A 20,133-nucleotide genomic window follows, 5' to 3' on the forward strand; every position below is an offset into this window, starting at 1 on the left:
AGTCTGCTCGGCTTCTTCCGGAGCGAGCTCGGCTTCCGCCGGCTCGGAGCCAGGTTCGGGAGCCCCCTGCCCCCGCGGAGCCCCGCCAGACGTTGGGCTCTGCCCGCCGCGGGGAAGGCTGGCCCTGCCGGCCTGGGGGTTCGCCTCCTTCCGGAACACCTTCGGCGGACGCGGAGAACAAGGCCCGGCGCTCGGCTCAGGTCGGAGAGCGAGACCCCAAAGATCGGCCACTTCCGGAAGCGACTCGGCTCCGTCCGGCCAACCGCGGCCCGGCGCTCGGTTATTTCCGTTGCAGCTCGGCCCCTCCTCCGAGGGCGGGAGAGGAGTAGGGCTTAACTCTCTCCGCGCCGCGCCCGCGGCTCCGCCCGCAGCGCGGGGCGCTTCGCGGGGTAGTTTGCTAGCGGTTTTGCCTGTCATTTGCATGAATGGTCTATGCTCCTTCGCCCTGGCCGCGCTCCTCTTTTTCTACATCCCCACCCCCACACGGCCCCGAGGGCACCCAGCCGAGCCCCACAAAAGGACTGGGAGGCGACTTTGCTTTTGGTTTATTGCCCCTCAGCAGGCAGCGGGAATCCGGGCCCAGGCTGGGGCTGCCCGGCTCAGCCAGCGGGTCTATACAGTGTGTGCTGGGGTGCTGTTCGCCCCCTCCAGGGAAATGCGCTATTGGGAATGTCTCCAAGTCTAGGAAAAGGTGGACCCCGGGTCCCGGGAGGTCGGGTGGGGCGGGGCCCCTCGGCAGGGCCGGTGGGTCCGGTCCCACAGCGGTCAGACGTCAAGAGAGGAGGCTGGAGACAGAGAGGGGGTTCGAGAAGGTGTGGCGGGCGACAGTCCCGAGCCCCCAGCGCCCAGCACTCGCCACTGGAAGATGCTGGCGTCCTTGCCGCCCAGCGAGATGAGGTGCGAGTCATCGTGAGTGAACCGGACGCTGGTCACGTGGCTGCCGTGGCCACCGTACACGAGGCTCGGCGCCTGGGGGGGAAGGTGGAGTTGCGGAGCCCGCGGAGCCCGCCGAGAGCCCGGGCCGGCCGCCCGCCCGCGGCCCCAGGAGGCCTCACCTTGGCGCGCGCGCACGGGTACTGGAAGAGGTGCACTTTGCAGAAGTCGTCGGCCACGGCCACCACGCGCTCGTTGTGGGAGCGGCACAGCGAGTTGATGTCGGTGCCATCCGAGCCGTCTGGCCACACGCCTAACACAGCGGCTGGTCTCAGCCCGGCCTCCTCCCTGCCTCCACCCCCGGCCCAGGGCTTCACCGTTTCCGGCGCTCCGGGCAGCCTCGGCCCCGCCGGCCACGTTACAGGCGGTCCTTCCCGCGGAGGCCGGAGCGGAGGGGCCTCCAGGGCTGGGTCTGCTGGGTTCGCGTCGCCCACCCCTGGACACAGCCCAGCATTCCCGGCCCGGGGCAGGCTCCACCTTGCCCCCCAGCCCCTCCCACGGGTTCCAGGGCCCTGCACCCGGCTCACCGTAGACATGGAAGCCTAGCACGCAGGTGTAGGTGGCCCACTCCCGGTCTCGGCTCTCATAGCGATTCCTCAGCAGCTTGCAGCCTGCAGCCACGTCCCCTGGGGAGAGGGAGCCCGCCCTGCTCAGCGCCCTCCCCGCCCTCAGTGGGGAAGGTGCTGGGAATGCAGCTTGCAGCCTCCAGCCGCGGCCCCCAGGGAGAGGGCGCCGCTCAGCTCAGCGCCCTGCCCGCCCTCAGCGGGAACAGCCCCGCAGGCCAGGTCGGAGAGACTGGCTTGAGGCGGCCGCGTGCGTGTGGTCCCCGCAGGAGCCCTGAGCCAGGGCAAAACCCAGCCCCTGAGCCTCCTGCGCCTCGCGGACGGTCTCCCACGAGCTTCTCGTCAGTTCCTCCTCCCTAGGTAAGGCAATCCCTCATCACCTGCCCTGAGAAACTTTTCCAAAACAATCTTTTCTTAGTATATTTTTCAACTCCCTCAAACCCTTGTGGGAATAAGACATGGTGTAAAACTGTGTGTGTGTTTTTTCCAAATCACAAAATTGCTCCTATAATTCTGACTCCATCCCCATCTCCACCTCCCATCTGACAGCCCCTCCTCCTGGAGCACCCCACATATTCTCCCTCATCCCCTCCCAGCCAGGAACCTCCACACACACAACCAGAACCCACCCCAATGTCCCTCTCCCCATGCCCACCCTATTGCCACTCACAGTAAAGGATCTCATAGTCCCCAGAATTGGACATGATGAAGTTCCCATCCTTGGACCAGTCAAGGTGAGTAATAAAGCTGGAGTGACCCTGGGAGCAAGGGTCAAGAGACTAAAAATGGAGCCCCCCTTTCCCATCCCCTGACCCTCCTAAGTGCACTGGACCCTTTGAGTTTACCTGCTATGGTAATGCCCCACCCTCCACCCCAGCTTTCTTACCACACAGCGGCCAAAGCGGCTGGACTTGGCACCATCACTGGAAACACTATAGATGTAGATCATGTTGTCATGGGAGCCAATGGCCAGGAATAACCCATCTACAAAGACAGTCACTCAGAGAGGGAAGGGCCAGGAACGGGTCAGGGTCCAGGGTGGGGGTGGTTCCCACCTGGGCTGTACCGAACCACTGAGAGCTGTTCATTGCCATCGGTGACATCAGACACAATCTCTCTGGTCTCTGTGTCCAAAACCAGCCACCTGGAAAGGAGGGGGTCGGAAAGCAGGTGTGAGGATACCTGCCCTGGGCAGCACGTTGACAAGCTGGAAAGACTCCGAGACACCTACAGAAAAGCTATGAGGCAGAGGGAAAGATCCGCACTGCATTCTCATACTGGGGGCTAAGGGCAGATAAAAGCTGAAGGGCTTCTGATGCCATCTGAGAAGGAATACAGGCTGGACTGCACGGGCCTTACAGAGTCTCGAAGCCTGTCACTTTTCTGTGCTAGTCTCCCCTGTGCCCCTCCCATCTCCAAGGCTTCTCTATGCTGAGCTTCCACCCCCTCCACTCCCAGGCTTGGAGGGGAGAGTGGGGGGGGGGAGTGATGGCAGTTGTCACAGTAGAGCAAGGGAGGCTGAGCTGCAGGGAGAAGCACTGCGGAACAGGAAGGTGCAGCTGGGGCTCCAGAGTGACCACGCTCCTTCACACACACACACACACACACACACACACACGCCATTACCGGGAACCCTTCCCATCCCTCCTGCTTTCCCCAGGCTCCCTCTCACCTCCCCGTGTTCAGTCCCACAGCCACAACTGCCCCACTGGGGTGGAAGTCGGCACAGAGACCAGTCTCCTGGGAGGGGAGAGAAGATGAATTCGAGAAAATGCCTTTCTAGTGAGGGAGTAAGACACCTTGTCATCTTGGTAACGTCAAAGCCTCCTCCTCCCAGGGAGGAGAGGGACAGCAGCCCTGGGGTGCAGGCAGGGTGTCACTAGAGCCTAAACAGGAGGTGATATTAAAAATATTTAACAACCAGAACTGAGGCTCCCAGCTGGGTCAGAGGTTAACCATCGGTTGCTGGGTGGGGGTGGGGGGAGCGTACTGGAGGCATCAGCACAAAAGAATGAACATTTAGTAGCCATACCAGTACAAACTGGCTGCCTCTGGGGAGCAGAAGGAAAGGGGATATTGTGGAAAGAGCATTGGCCACAGGAGTCATGGTGGGTGTGGCAGTGGGGATCCAGGGACAGGGGGCTCTACCTTGAGGTCGATGCTCCAGGCCAGCGCGTGGCCCTCTCCATCCCACAGGCAGAGCTGTCGGTCATGGCCACAGGTGAGGAAGCGGTTCTGGAAGGGATGTGTGCACAGCCCCCACAGCTCATCCGTGTGGCCCTGCAGCAGAGCATGCGCCATCACCTCTGCCCCTCCCCAACAGCTCTTCCCTCCCTCCTCCCCAGACCCGTGGGCCCCCAACCTGGATCACAGGGGAGAAGCCCTGGGCCAGATCTCCTCTCAGCAATGCATTCTTCGTGGTTCCCACCAGCAGCTCGGAGCCCAGGCCCTCAGCAATGGCCCGCACAGCCCCAAAGTGTTCAGGAATCTGCAAAGTGGTAGCAGAGAGTCAGAGGCCCACTGGCCATTCCTCTCCCCGCTCCCTCCCTCAACCCCAGCCCAGCCCTCACCTCAGCTTCCTGGAGGGCCACCAAACCGGGCCCCCACTGTACAAGCCGCCGGTCCCGCCCGCCGCCACTCAGCACAGTCCCGTCCCGCCGGAGACACAAGGCAAATATGGAACCTTCATGAGCATGGGCCTGGGCCACAATCCCATAGGTCTCTGTTGGCAAAGTCCTGGGTGGGTCAGGCTCTTGGGGTGCAGGGAAGTGGGGAACAGGAGCAGTCCAGGCAGTTACAACAGAATAATAACTGCCAGGTGCCTAGTGCCTACTGACGACCATCCCTGGTCCTTGGCTATTATTCTGCCCAGTTTGCAGGCTGGACCCAAAGAACTGAAGTAACTTCCTAAAGGCCTGCCAATGATTAGTGACAACACTGAGATTTGAACCCAGGATCTGAACCCCAAAGCCCCAGCCCTTTACTCTCTGCCATGTTGCCCCCTACCTTTCTAGACTGGTCCCTAGAGAACTATCAACTCTCATGGTAAAAAAAAAAGGGGGGGGGCAATCCTTCTCTGTTCCCATGACCCTCTAGGGTACCAGACTTCCCTAGATGTCACCCCCAGCCACATACCTTTGGCCCCGCCCCTGCCTGGAGTCTTGGAATCTGAGAGGCTCCGCCCCCAGGTGAGAATGTTCCCCTCTGAGTCCCCAGTGAGAATGTCTCCATCCGGGAGGAACACAAAGCAAGAGATAAACTTGGGTTTCTTGTATCTCTAGGGGAGAGATGAGGTCAAAGGGAAGGGCAAAGACCAAAAGTCACAGGAAAGTTGGGAGGTGGGTAGCATTAAGGTCTACAGTCCTCAGACCAATACTTCCATCTCCACTTTACCCTCCCCCACCACCCTGCACCTATCCACACCTCACCCCAAAGACACCCTGTTTCCGGGTGAGGGCCCCATTCCCAGGAACCCCTACTCCACAACTCCAGTTCCAGAAGTGGACGTGGGATTTCCCGCTGGTGACAATGCAGCTGCTATCACGAGGGCTGAAGCCAACAGCCAGGACTGAGTCATTTGTGCTCTGGAGAGAAGATACTAGATTCAGCCACCCCAAGGCCTGAGCACCCTCACTACACTTGACTCTCTTCATTTGCATGCCCACAGCTGGCCTGCAGAAGCCCAGAAACCCCAGGGTACCCTTCCTTCCACACCCCAGTCCCCTACGAGCACTGCTTCTAGTCACTCATGATTAGTCACCCAACTGCCTAACGCTATCTCCTGTGAGGTCAGAACTTCTCTAGTCCCCATTTCACAGCCTGAGAGGCTGGGAGGCTGGCCACAGGTGACTCAGCCAGAAAGGAAGTAAATGTATGGGTAAGTCTGGACTCTCTGCACCCCACCACTCCCACTTCCCAACCCTGGGTGCCCAGCAGGCCGCCTGGCAGCCTCACCTTGATCTCAGCCAGCTTTGTGCCCCGGCTGCAGTCCCACACAGACAGCATGTGCTCATTGGAATCATCCACCACACAAAGAAAGGCACCCTGGTCCTGAGGATGCGGACACCGGAGAGGGGCTGAGTGAGGACTGGGCGTCTGGGAGAGCTCACGGTTGTTAGGCAAGACACACCATCACAGGTTGGGAGGGAAGGACAAGTGGACACATGTCCCCTTCTCAGGAGAACCAGCCGGGCGGGGTTCAGGAAGGTCAGAACGTCTGAGGCTTCCGGGTGAAGTGCACGAAGGGGATTCCCGGATACAAAAGGTGGGGGTCTAGAGGCTTTGGGCCAGCTCACCACAACTGAAAAGGCCAGGGCCCCCACACCCCGCTCGAAGGCCCCCAGTCCAATCTCCTGCAGCTTCAGCAGCGTCTCTGAGTCCCAGACATGAACCACAGGCTGCAGGGGCTGGAGCGAGAGAAGGGGTCAGGCGTGTGAAGGAAAGCTGGGCGAGAATTTCATCCCCTCTGCCCGGGTTTGACCCTGGCCTTACCTTCCCGTCTTTATCCACTCCTGCTGTCTGTCCTGAGGCTACGCGAACACCATCAGGGTGAACAGCCAGGCTAAGTGGGGGGGAAGACGCTCTAAGGAAGGGGGTGGGTCTCTCAAGACCACCCAGGACACCTCTCTATGCTCCCAGAGCAACAAGACAACTCCCCTCTCTCCTCCTCCATACCCGCCCAGGCCCTCTTCCTGCCAAGCCCATCATCCCCATGCCCACTCCCAGGCCCCAGGCCCTCACCATCGAACGCAGTCTGTGTGCCCCCGGTAATGTCTCTGGCCGCCACCTCCAGGACCCCCTGGGCCTCCCCCAGGCCGGTACAGCACCACCACACAGGCGATAAAGTAGACCACCTCCCCAGAACGCAGCACAAACAGATTAGAGCGGGAGTCACGACCCCTGTACCCATAACTGGAGTGGGGGTCATGGTCAAGGAAAGGGTCAGACCAAGGGCAGGATGAGAAAGAGAGGAGAACAGAGCTTCTGGCTGGCAGTGCCATTGTCAGAGGAGGGTAAGGGAGGATTCAGAGGGTTCCCTGTCCCTGCAGACCCAGGAGGAAACCATAAAAAAGGGGGGAGGGTCCCAAGATGGGAAAGATGGTTCCCATGGGCCTGGAGGGGGAAGGATACACCCAGTCAAGGCTGAGGGTCTCCGGGGGTGGGCCACTGGGCAACTCCTCACGGCTGCGGATGCCAGATGGGATGTACATGGTAATTGGGCGGCCACGAAGGAACATCTTCACCGAGATGCCTTCTACAGAGAAAAGGGGGGTGTGTGTCAACCACCACCCTGCAGCCTCCCTCCAGGAAAGCCAGAGCAGAACTCTACCCACCAGACCTCACAGGTACCTCCAAAATACCTCCTTGGGCTCTAGCCCAAACTCTAACTCTTTCATCCAAATTCTTCCAGATGCTTCTGAACTTACCTAAATTGTAATTGCTCCTCCGAGATCCAGGACCCCCAGGGCTGGAGAGGGGGTCTTTCCCCCCACGGCTGTTGGGAAGAGAGAAAAGCATAGGGGTTGGGGTCAGGTCCCAAGATATAAGTGCGAAGGGGTAGAACACAAGAAGGGAGGCTACTCCAGAGACCACGGTCACCTCTGCAGGCTTTAGTTTGTATTCTGGGTGTTTAGGGCCCTAGAGTAGATGGGGACTTTCAGCTCCATTTGAGAAACGAGCAGACTGAGACTAAAGGGGCTGATTGCATGGCACAAGGCCATAAAGCTTATAAGAGGCAGTGCGGGGTGACAGGGAGGAGCCCCTTCCTCCAGACCACAGATCCCTGGCTATGGACTTTTTCATTTCCCTGCCTACAAAATGGGACAAAAGTGAATCCAGAATGTACATCGGCCCTGCCTTTCTGGGATCTGGGAGGTAAACAAGCAAGTCCTTATCTCTCAGGAGGAAAGTGACAGAATTCCAGAGACCACTGTCATTAGATAATAAGAAGGTGGCAATGCCTCTTCAGAGAATAAAGGAGAGACCAAGGATAGGGCTGGAATGAACACTCAGATGTCCGGGGCCTGGACACACTGAGACAACTATGCTCAGCCACTAGGATTTCCCTTTGCTCTCTAAAAGTCAAGTCTGCTAAACTGGGGAAGGGGGAGGGGCTGCAACTCTGAGGACAGTCATCCATGAAAATCATGGAAGCTTTTAGAAAAACCTCTTGGAATCTCGAGAGGTATATTGTGTTTCGGTGGAAAGGGCAGGGGAACTAGAGTCGGGAAGAGTTGAGTTTGAATCCTGCCTCTAGCTGTGTGACCCCAGGCAAATGACTTACCCTCTCTGAGCCTGCTTCCTCACCTGGACAATGAACAGCATGAGACCACCTACCCCCCAAGGATGTCGTGGGACTGAATGAGATGGAGGAGGTCGAGGATTTAGCACAGTGCCAGGTATACAGCAGGCGCCCCAGGAGTGCTTGTTCCTTTCTTCCTGTTGGGCAATGAGGTCCCCCCACCCCACCCAGGGAAGCGAGTGAGGGATGAGGAAAGTCGAGAGCCTGAGCCTGGGGCGGGGCAGGTTGGGGGAGCCTCGCCCACCTCTCTGTGCTCCCCGACCGCAATAACAGGTTGGCCGAGGAAGCTGCCTTCCGGGAGAGCTTCTGTCGCGGCCGCTCTGAGGGGGACGAAGAGGAATTTCGCCGGGCCCTGAGAGGGGCACAGTGAGCAGGTGGAGGTCATTCCCTCGAATCGTGCTCCCTGGTCCTGCCAGCCCCCCGGCCTCTGACACAGGACACTCACGAGTCAGTGCACTGTGGGGGCTGTACAAGCCTGAGGATCCCTGGGGAGCCAGTGCCAGGGCCGCTGCCGCCCCCTCCTTCAGACTGGGTCCCACTAGGCTCTTCGCTGCCCCCCTGAGGGGCTGGGGGCCCATTGCTCAGGCCAGGGGGTCCAGGGGATGGCGCCATCTCCAACTCTGTCTCCGTCTGGGTGCCTCTGCTCACCAAGGAGGGGCTGCATGAGGGTGGCAGTCCTGGTGGGGCTGCAGGGCTGCTGAGGAGACAGCGAATCAACCTGATGCCCTCTGAGGCCCCAGAGGAGAGAGAGGGTGGGACACCAGGCATACCTGGTCCTTGCAGGAGCTGTCCTGCCAGAGTCCTGCAGGGAGGTGGGGGGCTCCTGCAGCCGAAGCAGGCGAAGGGCTTCCGCCAGGGCTGCCTTTACCAGCTCCATCTCCTTCTCCTGCACCTGAAGCCGCCGGCTCAGGGACTGCAGGGCCTCCTGAGCAGGGCCCTCGCCTGGGGAAGGGGCAAGAAACACTCAGACTGTGCCACCACCTGGGGAAAGGGTTGAGCCGACCGATTCTTTCTCCCCCGAACTTTGCATCTGTGCGATGCGACTGCCCCCTTCAAGCAGCCCCAGGCTGGAAGCCTTGCCCAGAGGGGAGGAGACGGGTGGTAGAATATCAAGGGCCTCCTCTGGCAGGGCAGGCGAGGAAGCTGGCAGAGCTCCTTTCCTGCTGCCGTCCCAGCCTCCGCAAAGACAGGGCGGACCATGGAGTACTAGGGGGAAATAAGGAGCACTGCCACGGGGCGTGGGAACCACCGAGGCAGTCGCCGGCCTGGGGGGGACGGTAGGGCCCACCTCAGAGCAAGCCCAGGTTTCCAGGGCCAGGCAGAGAAACTGAGCAGGCAGCGCTGGGACAGAAGGGGGGACGCAAGAGCACAGTCATCTGAGGACTCAGAGGACCAGAAGAAATCTAGAATGACAGGGAAGGGCATCAGTGGAGACAGGGCCACAGCAAAGGTCCCAGGGTAACAGTTGGGGGTCAGAAGCAAAAAGACACGAAATACCAGCAGAAGAGGCCCAGAGTAACGTAATATAGGGGCAGGGAAACATCCAGGTGCCGGAGGGGGGGGGGGTAGGACGACGTTGGCTAAGTCCGAAATGACAGCAGCAGGACCCAAGCAACTAGGGAGAGCGACCTGCGGAACAGCGGGGGATGCTCGGCGCCGGGGCCGAGGAGCACGCGGGCCGCCGCTAGACGGCCGCCGTCGGGCACGAGCAGCGCCCGGCCGACCCGCCAGCGCTCCGGGAAGGGGCGCGCCGCCCGCCCGCCCCGTACTCACCGGGCCCCCCGGCCCCATCCATCCGGCCCCCCGGCTTGCTCCGAGCGGTGGCGGCGGAGGAGGCGTCTAAGCCACCGGGGCCATGGCCAGGGAGAGGGGAAGGGGAAGCACCCTGGGGCGCGCGCGCAGGGGTGCCGTGCCACCCCCCGGGGGCGCTGTCGGGCTCGGGGAAAAGCCTGGAGGGGGCGGGGGACGCGGGCTCCGGGGCCCGCCGGGGCCTCGGGCTCTCCCGGGGCCGCTCTGGGCTCCCGGGGGTGGGGTGGCGGGGCCGTCCCGGGCCCCAGCGGCGCAGCACAAACAGGCGCCGGACGCGGAGCCGCCAGGAAGCGCGGGAGGGGGGGCGGGACGAGGGGGGGCCGGGCAGCCCGGTAACCCCTCCCTGTCCGGGCCCCGCGGCTCAGTCGGGGCGGGGCCAACCCGCTGACCCCCTCGCCCCGCTCGAGCCTCCGCCCTCGGGGCCCTTCCGGGATCTCCACCCCCGGACTCCCTGGGGACGCCGAGGGCGCGGGACCTCGCGGTCTCCGCCCCCAGCCCCTCGCCCCTCGGGGCAGAGCCGACCGGCCCCTCCCCTCTCCCGGGAGGGGCCCTGGGGCGGGGCTTTTCCTGAGGGGCGAGGCCAAGCATCCCGAGTTGGCGCGGGCAGGGGAGAGGGCGGCGGGTTATTAAGGCTGGGGCGGGAGGGTTCCCGGGGTATTGGGGTCAGGGTGGCATTAGCCCAGCTCAAGCCGGGCTGGGCTGACTCAGCGTCCTGACGACCCTGCTCTTCCCCGGGCAGAGATGGGAGATGGCGCCGGTGCTGCCCCTGGTGCTGCCCCTCCAGCCCCGCATCCGTCTGGCGCAGGGGCTCTGGCTCCTCTCCTGGCTACTGGCGCTGGCTGGTGGCCTCACCCTCCTGTGTAGCGGGCACCTACTGGCCCAGCTGTTGCACCTTCGCCCTTTCTTGGCTCCCTCTTGCCCGTTCATTGCCCTGCCCCAGGTTGCCCTGGCCGCCGGTGCAGTGGCCCTGGGCACGGGAGTGGTGGGTGCAGGAGCCAGCAGGGCCAGTCTGGATGCAGCTCAGTACCCTCCCTGGCGAAGGGTCCTGGGCCCCATGCTGGTGGCTGGTGCTGCTGGGGGCGGAGGGCTCCTGGTCCTCGGCCTGGGGTTAGCCCTAGCCTTACCTGGAAGTCTGAGCACAGGACTGGAGGAGGGCCTGGGGGCTGCCATGGCTCACTACAAGGACACAGAGGTGCCCGGACACTGTCACGCGAAACGGCTGTTGGATGAGCTGCAGCTGAGACACCACTGCTGCGGGCGCCATGGGTACAAGGATTGGTTTGGGGTCCAGTGGGTCAGCAGCCGTTACCTGGATCCCAACGACCAGGACGTGGTCGAGTGAGTGACTTGCTTCTCTCTTCCCCCCACTCCCCTTCCTGCTCCATCCCTCAAAAGCCCACCTCATCCAGACAGGCAACAAATAGAGCACAGTGACTGAGAGGATGGGTTACAGCTCTGCCATTTACTAGCTGTGTGACCCAGGGCATGTTACTGAACTCCTCTGGGCCCTTTCCTCACCTGTAGGATGGAGATAATAACACCTATCTTATAGAACTGCTGTGAGGACGAATGGATTATGCATGTCTGGCACATAGTACGGCAGTCAGTAAATGTCTTACTCTCATCTTTCCCTTCTCAACTTCTGTGCCCCGAAGCTTCTTTCCCAGGCCTCTGTCTCCGGACACCGTAACAGCCTGTCCCTCCCTTTGCAGCCGGGTCCAGAGCAACGTGGAAGGCCTATACCTGATTGATGGAGTCCCTTTTTCCTGCTGCAACCCCCACTCTCCCAGGCCTTGCCTGCAATACCGGCTCTCAGACCCCCATGCCCACCCCCTCTTTGATCCTCGTCAGCCCAATCTCAATCTCTGGGCTCAAGGATGCCACGGGGTACTGCTAGGGCACCTGCAGGGATTGGCAAGCACACTGAGCAGCATGCTGGCTGTCACCTTCCTGCTGCAGGTGAGTCAGCAAAGTGTCTGAGGAGTCCCTCCATCGAGGTCTCCTCACTGCCTCCAACCCTGGGGCCCCGGGAACTGCTGACCCGCACTGACTTGTTTCCCCTTGCTTTCCCCAGACTCCAGTGCTCCTGGGCCTACGGTACCTGCAAACAGCACTGGAGGGGCTTGGAGGAGTCATTGATGGGGAAGGAGAGACCCAGGGCTACCTCCTTCCTGGTGGACTGAGAGACATGCTAAAAACAGTATGGCTGCAGGGAGGGGTTGCCCGCAGGCCAGCACCTGAGGAGTTTCCTCCAGAAGCAGCACCTCCTAAGGAGGATCTACCTGAGGCCTAGTGGCCTGGAGCTTGGGGTGGGGACTGGAGGAGAGGGGGGAAGGAGTGGACAAGACTGGAAACCTCACAACTCTTTTGCCAAGGCTCCAGGTGGGGAAGGGAGGGTCCCTGGGATTAGAAGGATTAAGGATAACCAGCGAGCTGGACTGGGGCCTCAGGCCTAGCCCCTATGGCCAAAACAAGAGGGTGACAGGAAAGTGACATGGGAAGGACTGGAGACTGCTTCTGGTGCAGACTCAATAAAGCTTTTGGACTGAAGCCACTGATCTTTCTCTTCAAGGAGGTGGGGGCCCTGAGAGAATTGATTTCTGTCTGAGACAGAAGCCAGGATGCCAAGGTTTTGACCCTGGTAAGAATCAGAACACGAAACAGACTTATGAAATGAAAAAAATGAGAGGCCCCTTCAGATTGACATTTTTTTATTCTGGAGGTAGGAGGGGGGTCAGCATGCTCAGGTGGGGAGGGTCCAGCCCAGCTCCTCCAGCCCCCCCGTGCATGCCCAGCCCCAATAAGTTACCCAGTTATTCAGCTGCCCTCCCTCCTGAGTCTGTCTGTCCTGCTCCGCCCCAGACAGGGCTGACCCGGCTCAATACAAGGGCTGCTTGTCCCCAGCTTGTGGGCAGTGCCACATGGCAGGCTGGGGGAGGGGGAAAGCAGCTGGGCTGATGGCAGCGGGGCCACCCCTGGCTCTGAGGGGTCAGGACTTGGAAAACCACATCCTGGGCAGGCCAGGGGCCTAGTCCCACAGGTCTGTGCCTGATGAAATGGTAGTCAGGGTGGGGCGTCCATCACACCTCCACGGCTGGGTCTGAGCCTCGGCCCTGTCGCTGTAGCTGCTCCTCCTGCTTCATCTTGGGCTTCTCTGTCCGTGTATGCCACACCAGAACCTGTCCCGGGAGGACTCCCATTAGAGCCGGGCCCAACCAGAGCCATGCCTCTGGGGCCCTCAGTGTAAACCGGATTCTCCAACCCCGTCTACACACAGTGTTGGCTGCAAAACGTGAAGGGCAGGGTGGAGGGAAGCCTCAGTGTCTCTAAAATGGGGCCTTAACCCCTTAACCTCTGTGGGCAACACAGATGCCCAGGACCCTGGGAGGCAGACTGGCAGGACACCACTTTCCTTCTCTGGCTCCCAGCTTCCCCTACAGTAGAGTGAGCAAGGTTGTGTCTGAGTGCTGGAGGGTCCCTCCTGGTTCAAACACCTGTCCTTCGATCCCCTTCCCCAGGGCCTCACCCGACTTCTCCCATCACCTGTCCACCCCAGAGCTACGTGACCTCTTACCCGAGTGCAGTTGGCAGCCCGTGGCTCGAGGTCCTTAGGATCCACAAGGTGGCTCAGGAGACTGCTCTCCAGGTGGCCCCGGGGAGCAGCTGCATCAAACTGGGCATTGGGCTTAGCCAACAGCAAGGGCAGGGCAACTGCAAATCCCGCCATATCCACTGGGAAGGGCCGGTTGGGCTCCCACGCCGTGTGGAAGCCCACAACCCGGCCATCCTGCACCCGAGGGCCCTCGAATCGCAGGCCGCCCACCAGCCCCACAGGCCACACTGAGACACCACGGGTCCAGCGCATCTAACAAGAGGTCAAGAGACAAGAAACAGACGGGGTGGTCCAGGGCAAAGGGAGCAGCAGGAAGGACCACTTGGGTCACTCAGCTCCACATTCCCCCTTCTCACCCAACAGCCTAGAGCAATGGTAACCCAGGCAACAGAGGAAGCTGGCCCGGGGCCTCTTTCCCAGCGCTCACCTCCTCAAAGAGTTCGCGGCTGTAGGTGTTGTCATCATCGGCAAAGTACACAACTCCCCGGGTCCCTGGCGGGGGTGGGTCCTTCTCTCCCCCCACGGCGCCCCCTCCACTCCGGAGCCAGGCCAGAGCCCTGTTCCGCTGCTCTACTCCTCGGGGACGAACCCAGCCCGGCTCGCCCTCCCGGAGCCTCTGCGCCTTGGGAGTGAGGGCTGCCAAGTGTGTGAAGAGGAGGCCAGAGGCGGCCAGCAGCCTCGAGACCAGCGGGGTGGGCCCCTCAGCGTCCTCCACCAGCAGCCAATGCAGCCGGGGCACCAGACTCAGGGTCTGGGACAGCCGCACCAGCTCCGCCTTCTGCACCAGCCTGGGGGTGAGGGGGGAGGAGATGCAGCAGCAGGGAAAGGGGCAGGCACCATCTCCCCACTCCAGCCAGCACACATAGCTTGTCCTGAACCACTTCTGGCATCCCCATGGTCTTTCCCCAACCAATACCCCAACGCCCTTTCTTGCCTGTCAACTTCTCACTGACACTCACCTGTCCTGTTCTTCCAATCATGTCTATCACCCACCTCAACCGTGGGAGACTATAAGTGAAGGAATCAGACAGATCTGGGTTTGAATCCTAGGTTTGTAATTAAGTGAGACATCTGGGGAAAACGGCTCTCTCTCCCCCCAAATCTCAGTTCCCTTGGTTGTAAAATGGGAATAACGGTACTCTAAAACAATGTTCTTTTAAAGATTAAATAAGGTAATGATTTTCTAAAACACCAGTGGGACCAGGTTCTTTTCCTTCTGTGCTTGGGCTTCCAGGTAGAGGAATTTAGAGGAGGCCCTTGACTCATTCCTTTCCAGGGGAGGAAGATTTATCTGAGTTTAGACAAAGAAGTGGGAAGTGTGGCCCAGTCTCTTCTAGTCTTCTTTACCCTTCAGATTGGCCTGCCTGCCACAAGCTTGGTGGCCTGTGTGTGGAGGGGGAGAGGGTCTAGAGCATCCTGTGCCTAGATGGCTCAGCCATCTGATTCCAGGGAGCAATTAGCAGGCCCTTAGGCTGCAAATCCAAAACCACAGTCCCCCACTTGATTTGTATGAATAATAAAGGCTACATTTTAATTTAAAAACAAAAAAAGGACAGCACTTAGCCCTGACCATTGTGGCTCAGTTGGATGGGCATCATCCTGGGCACCAAAAGGTTGTAGGTTGATTCGATTCCAGGTCAGGGCACATGCCCAAGTTACAGGCTCAATCCCCAGTAGGGGGCGTGCAGGAGGCAGCCCATCCATGTTTCTCTCTCACATTGATGTTTCTCCTCTCTCTCCCTCTCCCTTCCTCTCTCTCTAAAAATCAATAAAAAAACCTTAAAAAAAAATAGTACAGCCCTTAGCCCAGCACTTCGTGAGAGTAAATACACTGTAAATAATATAATAGCATAACTATTTCTAGGCCCTGGTAAAACTACCAGACCAGGCCCCCTCCCTTTTTTAAATAGTTTTAACTTTTTTTTCAGTCCTCTCCGAGGATATACTTTTGCTGATTTTATAGAGAGAGGAAGGGAGAGGGAAAGAGAGAGGGAAACCTATGTGAGAGAAATAGCGCCCTCACTGGGGGAATCAAACCAACACCTGGGTATGTGCCAACTGGGAATCAAACCCGTGACCCTTCGATGCACGAGATGATACTCCAACCTACTGAGCCACACCGGCCAAGGCAGGACCAAGCCCTCTTCTACTTTGAGTTAGATAGGGGTTCTCAAACTTTCTCATCAAAGGATCTCCAAGGAGAGAGAGTGAACTCATTGGCAAGCTCCAAATTTCTTTGAAATAATATTGTTCTACCTTAAAATGTCCCAGGAATTTTGTATTCCACTTCATAGTACACTCCTATCTCTTTTAGTGGCAAATAACCATTTTCCCACAAATCTTTGAGTAAAGATGTGGTTCATTTATCCTGTCATTTGACATGCCCTAGTTTGAGGAACATTCCCTAGCCCAATGCCTCCCCCAAATCCTCCCCATCAACCCCAACCTCTTGGTTCATGCAAGCCTCTTGGGTGCACCAGAGCCCATACCTGGCATAGGTGGGGGTAACAACATAGATAGTAGGCAGGGCCTCAGGCTCAGGGGGCTGGGCAGGGGCAGGGGCTGGACGATGGAGATCAGCTTGCAGCTGGGAAATCCTCAGATCCTTCAGCCGAAGCTGCTCCGCTGCTGCCCGCAAGGGAGGGAGGCAGTCACATGGCTGGCCTGGTCCCAGGAAGCAGGGATGGGGGCAGAGAACCACAGCATGTTCAGCATCCCAAAGGGCCATAATGTCATTCAATTTAGCCAGTGCAGGAATCTCCTTACAACTTCTCCAACAGCCTTTTCTACACCTCCGGTGACGGGGAACTCACTGCCTCAGTTAGCAGCCCCTCTCCAACTTTAATAAATTCCATCTGTTACAATTGTCATTTGGATATTGAGCTGATTATCTGCCTCCATCCTTTCTACCGGTTGGTTCTAATTTTGCCTTCTGGAGTCATCAAGAACAAATGTATCTACCTAAAACAGGACAGTCTTTCAAATACCTGAGGATTAGGCAGTGGCCCTGTCTGGAAATCCCTGCATAAGGGGCAGGGTTCAATCTGTTCCCTTGGCTGTGCGACCAAAGACTCATTAGATTTATCAATTCCATTACTGGATAAATATTTATTGAACGCCCCTCCTGGGAGGCACTGCCTTAGGTGCTGGGGATGCATCAGGGAACAAAGCTGCTCCCATGCAGCTTTCACTTTAGTGGCGGAGGCAGACACTAAGCAAAGAAAGCAAAGAACACCACTACGATTGTGATAAGAGCCACGAGGAAGCAAAGAGGTTAGAGGATTAAAAGAGAATCCAGAAAAAGAAGCGTTACTCTTGAGAAGGTGGTCAGGGAAGGCCTCTCCGAGGCGGTGACATCTGAGCTGAGACCTGAACGATGAGAAAGAGGCAGCGGGAAAGGGCTGGGAGACAAGCACCGCAGGCAGAGGGAGCCGGTTCAGAGCCTGAGAGCAATGAGCGTGCGGTTTTCGATAAGCTGTCATGAAGCCAGTGTGGCCGGAGCGGAGCAGAGCGAGCGAGAGGGTTAGGAAATGGGGTGAGAGGCGGGCGGCGGCAGGATCATGCGGGGCCCTGAATGCCCTGAGAAGCAGCCTGGATTTCGTCCGAGGGGCGGCGGGAAGCCGGGGCCGTTCCGGCGAGGGGCGCGTGCCCGGCGGCCGCAGAGGGCAGCCGGAGGGCCGGCCGGACGCCTGGTGTCTGCGCCCGGCCCATCCCCAGGGCGGGAAGCCGGCGGCGGGCGCCGGAGGGCAGGCCCGCCGCCCCCCGCCCCGCCCCGCTCACCGAGCTGCACCAGCGCGTAGAGGAGGCCGGCGATCGACACCAGGAAGTAGGCGAGAAACACGTTCTTCAGCTTCAGCTTCATGGCCGTGCCGCCCCCGGCGTGCGGGCAGGCGGGGTCCCGGGGGGGCCAGGGGTCCCCGCCCCCGCCGGACGGCTCGCAGGCCCCGCCCCTGCAGCGGCCCCGCCCCGCGTCCCGCCTTCCTCACGCTCCGCGCGACCAGCTCCCGGGAACTGGGGCTGGCGAGCCGGCGGGGACCCACATCCGGTCAGTCTGCAACACCCCCACTCCCCTGGGTTAATTTCCGGTCCGAGCGCCTAGTGCTGGGAACCTCGGGCTTGAGTGACGTCATATCCGGTGTGTCTGGAGCGCCCGGGTGGGAGCACGTGGGAGGGACTTTGAGACCTTCCCCTTGCACGCCCGTCCTCGTGCCCAGGTTTCCTCCCTACAGTCACTCATCCAGCCACTAGGCACAGCACCAGTCAGGGTAGCTCAAGAAATACTTGTTAATGAATGATTGAAACCTAGGGCCTATCCCTGTGCCAGGCCTGGGTTCCAGATCTCATATAATCCCAGGAGATAGATGGTATTGTCGTAATTTCTTTTTTATGTCTTTATTGATTTCAGAGAGAGGAAGGGAGAGAGAGATATAGAAACATCAAGGATGCAAGTCATTGATGGGCTGCCTCCTGTACGCCCCCCACTGGGGATCAGCCTGCAAGGGGGGCATGTGCCCCCATCAGGCTTATTGTCCTAATTTATAGATAAGTAACTAAGGTTGACAAAAGCTATGTGTGAATGTAAGAAACAATCAAAGCTATAGCCCAGCCCGGCGTGGCTCAGCAGTTGAGCATCGACCTAGGATCCAGGAGATCAGGGTTCGATTTCCGGTGAGGGCACATACCGGGGTTGCGGACTGCAGCCGATCAATGACTTTCTCATCATTGATGTTTCTACCTCTCTCTCTTCCTCTCCCTTATTCTCTGAAATCAATAAAGATATCTTTAAAAAACAAACAAAAAACCTATAGAGAATCTTTGTGAGTTTATTTGAACCAAACTGTCGACAATTGCCAGTAAGCAAAATCTCAACTAATTGAGATAATGCTCCGGAGCATGGCAGTTTCGCGTTGTATTTTATACATTACACTCAGAAGGGAAGACGTAAGTGGGTTACACGAAATCTATTGGTGATAGATGAGGGAGGCGGGAGAAAGCAAAATGGGGAAACCCCTGGGATCGAATGAAAAGTAAAATGATAGACACACACTTCTTTTACATAGGGGAGTGCAGGACAGTTAAAAGTCAACAATGAACTCAATAGCAATGAGGGTTTTGTGGTCTCCACAGAGCGGTGCTTGTGCTGTGAGAGTCTGGAAGAAGGAAAATTACTTTGACGTTCCAAAGGTACGTTATCTAGATGCAAAGGCAACAGACAGGCTCAGTTAAGGTGAAAATTGACCTTTGTCAGAGAAGATACCTGCCTAGGATGTGACTACCCACCATAAACTGCTTTTAGTTAAAAAGTTTTCATTTCGGACCATCCCCTGTGGTTACTTTGAGTCTCTGAGTCTACAAGGCCGTCATGCAGGCCTTCCTTGAGCTCAGGTTAGCGTGTGGCCACTTTCCTTTTTCTTTCCTTTTCATCCTCATATGGGGATATTTTTTCCATTGCTTTTCAGATAGAGGGCGGGAGAGAGACACATTGATTGGTTGCCTCTCGCGTGCACATGCCCCAACCTGGTAGGTGCCCTTGGCTGGAATTGAACTTGGGACCCTTCAGCCTGTGGGCTGGTGCTCTAACCACTGAGCAACTGGCTAGGGCTCTTTTTCTTTATTTGAGAGAGAAACACCAATTTGTTGTTCCACTTATTTATGCATCATTGGTTGCTTCTTGTATGTGCCCCGACTGGGGATCAAACCCTCAACCTTGGCGTATCGGGACAATATTCTAACCAACAGAGCTACCCAGCCAGAGCCTCTTTTTCTTTTTTTAAATATGTTTTTTACTGATTTCAGAGAGAGGAAGGCAGAGGGAGAGAGAAACATCAGTGGTGAGTTATTGATCGGCTGCCTCTTGCATGCCCCAGACTGGGCATCAAGCCCACAACCCGGGCATGTGCCCTGACCAGGAACCCAACTGCTATCTCCTGGCTCGTGGGTCAACGCTCAACCACTGAGAACATCAGCCGGGCAATATGTGGCCCCTTTTTTGTCCATATATGTAATTGCCATTGTGCAATTTTCTACATCCCTTCTAGATACCTGACTTTAGATATCCTCTGACCCACATTTCTCAGGTGCCCATGGGGGCTGGGGCGGGGTGGGGTGCTAGGGCAGTGGGCTATCTCCAGGGGAATGGATTGAAATATTTCTTGAGCTGAGGAACTTTATGAACACATCCCCTAACTCCTGAAAGGAACCAGAGTTTTGTCACCCAAAATATGCCTTTTTGGGGTATTATTTTAAGCTGGTTAAAGAAATGACTCAGGAAAAGCCTTTTACCTCCCCCTTCACCTGCCTAAAGGAACTCTGAAAAACCTGCTGAAAGGAAGGGAACTGTGCAAGGCCTGTCCCATTGTTTCTGGGTGGCCAGGCAAGGATTTGTTTACCAAATGCTTGCTCATCTCCCTGAATTGCCTACATTCCCTTTGAAGTCTCAGACCCCTGCCTGCCTCTCCTTAGTCCAGAATGGCACATTAACCTTAAGTGCCTGATTTGTCCTCAGGTGCCATAGTCTTAGGGAACCCCGTATTACATAAGCTGATAAATTTGGTTATTTCCTTCTAGTAATCCCATTCGATTTGATTATTAAACCAGCCAGAAGTTAGAAGGATGAAAGGAAAACTATTTTTCCTCTCCACACTTATTAGGTGCAAGTCATCCTAAGCAGTCATTTTTCCTAAAAACAACAAAAATACTAGTTTTCTTGTAAAATAATCTCTAAGACTTGTTGTCAGTCTATAAAATGGAACAGCTATTTCCTGCCATTAAAACAGTGGGAAAATTTTTAGCTGCTAAAGAGAAGCAGCTTTAGTGAGAGAACATCTGACCATATAGCTATTTCTCAAGAAGGACCCCATCAGCTCTGGTCACTACTAACTAGACTTACGAAAATCTTGCCGACATAAGAAATG

General features: G+C 57.7%; 3 protein-coding genes and 1 long non-coding RNA gene across 7 annotated transcripts; 2 read left to right on the forward strand and 2 right to left on the reverse strand.

The window, feature by feature from the left end:
• Positions 1–307: 307 nt before the first annotated feature.
• Positions 308–9,410, reverse strand: EML3 (EMAP like 3). Of its 2 annotated transcripts, XM_087821917.1 has the most exons (22): positions 9,086–9,410; positions 8,568–8,739; positions 8,243–8,494; positions 8,042–8,149; positions 6,923–6,990; positions 6,627–6,750; positions 6,237–6,407; positions 5,988–6,057; positions 5,792–5,902; positions 5,451–5,546; positions 4,925–5,080; positions 4,632–4,773; positions 4,067–4,218; positions 3,859–3,984; positions 3,645–3,776; positions 3,169–3,236; positions 2,552–2,640; positions 2,383–2,480; positions 2,167–2,254; positions 1,461–1,559; positions 1,056–1,186; positions 308–969 (listed from the first exon to the last, which is right to left on the reverse strand). In XM_087821917.1, exons 2-22 carry the CDS (start codon positions 8,672–8,674, stop codon positions 766–768), a joined length of 2,592 nt encoding a protein of 863 aa, XP_087678043.1. In that variant the 5' UTR covers positions 8,675–8,739; positions 9,086–9,410; the 3' UTR covers positions 308–765. The 2 variants fall into 2 exon arrangements, with proteins under 2 accessions (XP_087678043.1, XP_087678044.1); XM_087821918.1 differs by having other exon boundaries at positions 8,243–8,491; positions 8,568–9,410.
• Positions 1,842–2,968, forward strand: LOC148092089 (uncharacterized). The gene is made up of 3 exons (XR_015715295.1): positions 1,842–1,856; positions 2,169–2,230; positions 2,637–2,968. It is a non-coding gene; the product is annotated as an uncharacterized LOC148092089 (long non-coding RNA).
• Positions 9,411–10,236: 826 nt separating the features above from the next.
• ROM1 (retinal outer segment membrane protein 1) lies at positions 10,237–11,980 on the forward strand. Its single transcript, XM_016220526.2, has 3 exons — positions 10,237–10,944; positions 11,319–11,565; positions 11,681–11,980. Exons 1-3 carry the CDS (start codon positions 10,355–10,357, stop codon positions 11,897–11,899), a joined length of 1,056 nt encoding a protein of 351 aa, XP_016076012.2. The 5' UTR covers positions 10,237–10,354; the 3' UTR covers positions 11,900–11,980.
• Positions 11,981–12,102: 122 nt separating this feature from the next.
• On the reverse strand, positions 12,103–17,115 carry B3GAT3 (beta-1,3-glucuronyltransferase 3). Of its 3 annotated transcripts, none has more exons than XM_087821921.1 (5): positions 17,000–17,115; positions 15,709–15,847; positions 13,647–14,007; positions 13,181–13,471; positions 12,103–12,785 (listed from the first exon to the last, which is right to left on the reverse strand). In XM_087821921.1, exons 1-5 carry the CDS (start codon positions 17,079–17,081, stop codon positions 12,687–12,689), a joined length of 972 nt encoding a protein of 323 aa, XP_087678047.1. In that variant the 5' UTR covers positions 17,082–17,115; the 3' UTR covers positions 12,103–12,686. The 3 variants fall into 3 exon arrangements, with proteins under 3 accessions (XP_087678047.1, XP_087678048.1, XP_087678046.1); XM_087821922.1 differs by having other exon boundaries at positions 12,104–12,785; positions 15,709–15,844; XM_087821920.1 differs by having other exon boundaries at positions 12,116–12,785; positions 15,709–15,883.
• Between the last annotated feature and the right edge of the window lie 3,018 nt (positions 17,116–20,133).

This window comes from Miniopterus natalensis, chromosome 11 (assembly GCF_054644295.1).
Source record: "Miniopterus natalensis isolate mMinNat1 chromosome 11, mMinNat1.hap1, whole genome shotgun sequence".
NCBI lineage: Eukaryota > Metazoa > Chordata > Mammalia > Chiroptera > Miniopteridae > Miniopterus > Miniopterus natalensis.

Coding starts and splice junctions, on each gene's coding strand:
- ROM1 (XM_016220526.2), top strand. CDS start 10,355: ATGGCGCCGGTGCTGCCCCTGGTGCTGCCCCTCCAGCCCCGCATCCGT. Junction 10,945..11,318: donor AACGACCAGGACGTGGTCGA/GTGAGTGACTTG, acceptor CTCCCTTTGCAG/CCGGGTCCAGAGCAACGTGG. Junction 11,566..11,680: donor CTGTCACCTTCCTGCTGCAG/GTGAGTCAGCAA, acceptor TGCTTTCCCCAG/ACTCCAGTGCTCCTGGGCCT.
- EML3 (XM_087821917.1), bottom strand. CDS start 8,674: ATGGAGCTGGTAAAGGCAGCCCTGGCGGAAGCCCTTCGCCTGCTTCGG. Junction 5,547..5,791: donor CCCTGGCCTTTTCAGTTGTG/GTGAGCTGGCCC, acceptor CCGCATCCTCAG/GACCAGGGTGCCTTTCTTTG. Junction 970..1,055: donor ACCCGTGCGCGCGCGCCAAG/GTGAGGCCTCCT, acceptor CTTCCCCCCCAG/GCGCCGAGCCTCGTGTACGG.
- B3GAT3 (XM_087821920.1), bottom strand. CDS start 17,081: ATGAAGCTGAAGCTGAAGAACGTGTTTCTCGCCTACTTCCTGGTGTCG. Junction 15,884..16,999: donor CTACGCGCTGGTGCAGCTCG/GTGAGCGGGGCG, acceptor TCCTGGGACCAG/GCCAGCCATGTGACTGCCTC. Junction 14,008..15,708: donor GTTACCCCCACCTATGCCAG/GTATGGGCTCTG, acceptor CCTCACCCCCAG/GCTGGTGCAGAAGGCGGAGC.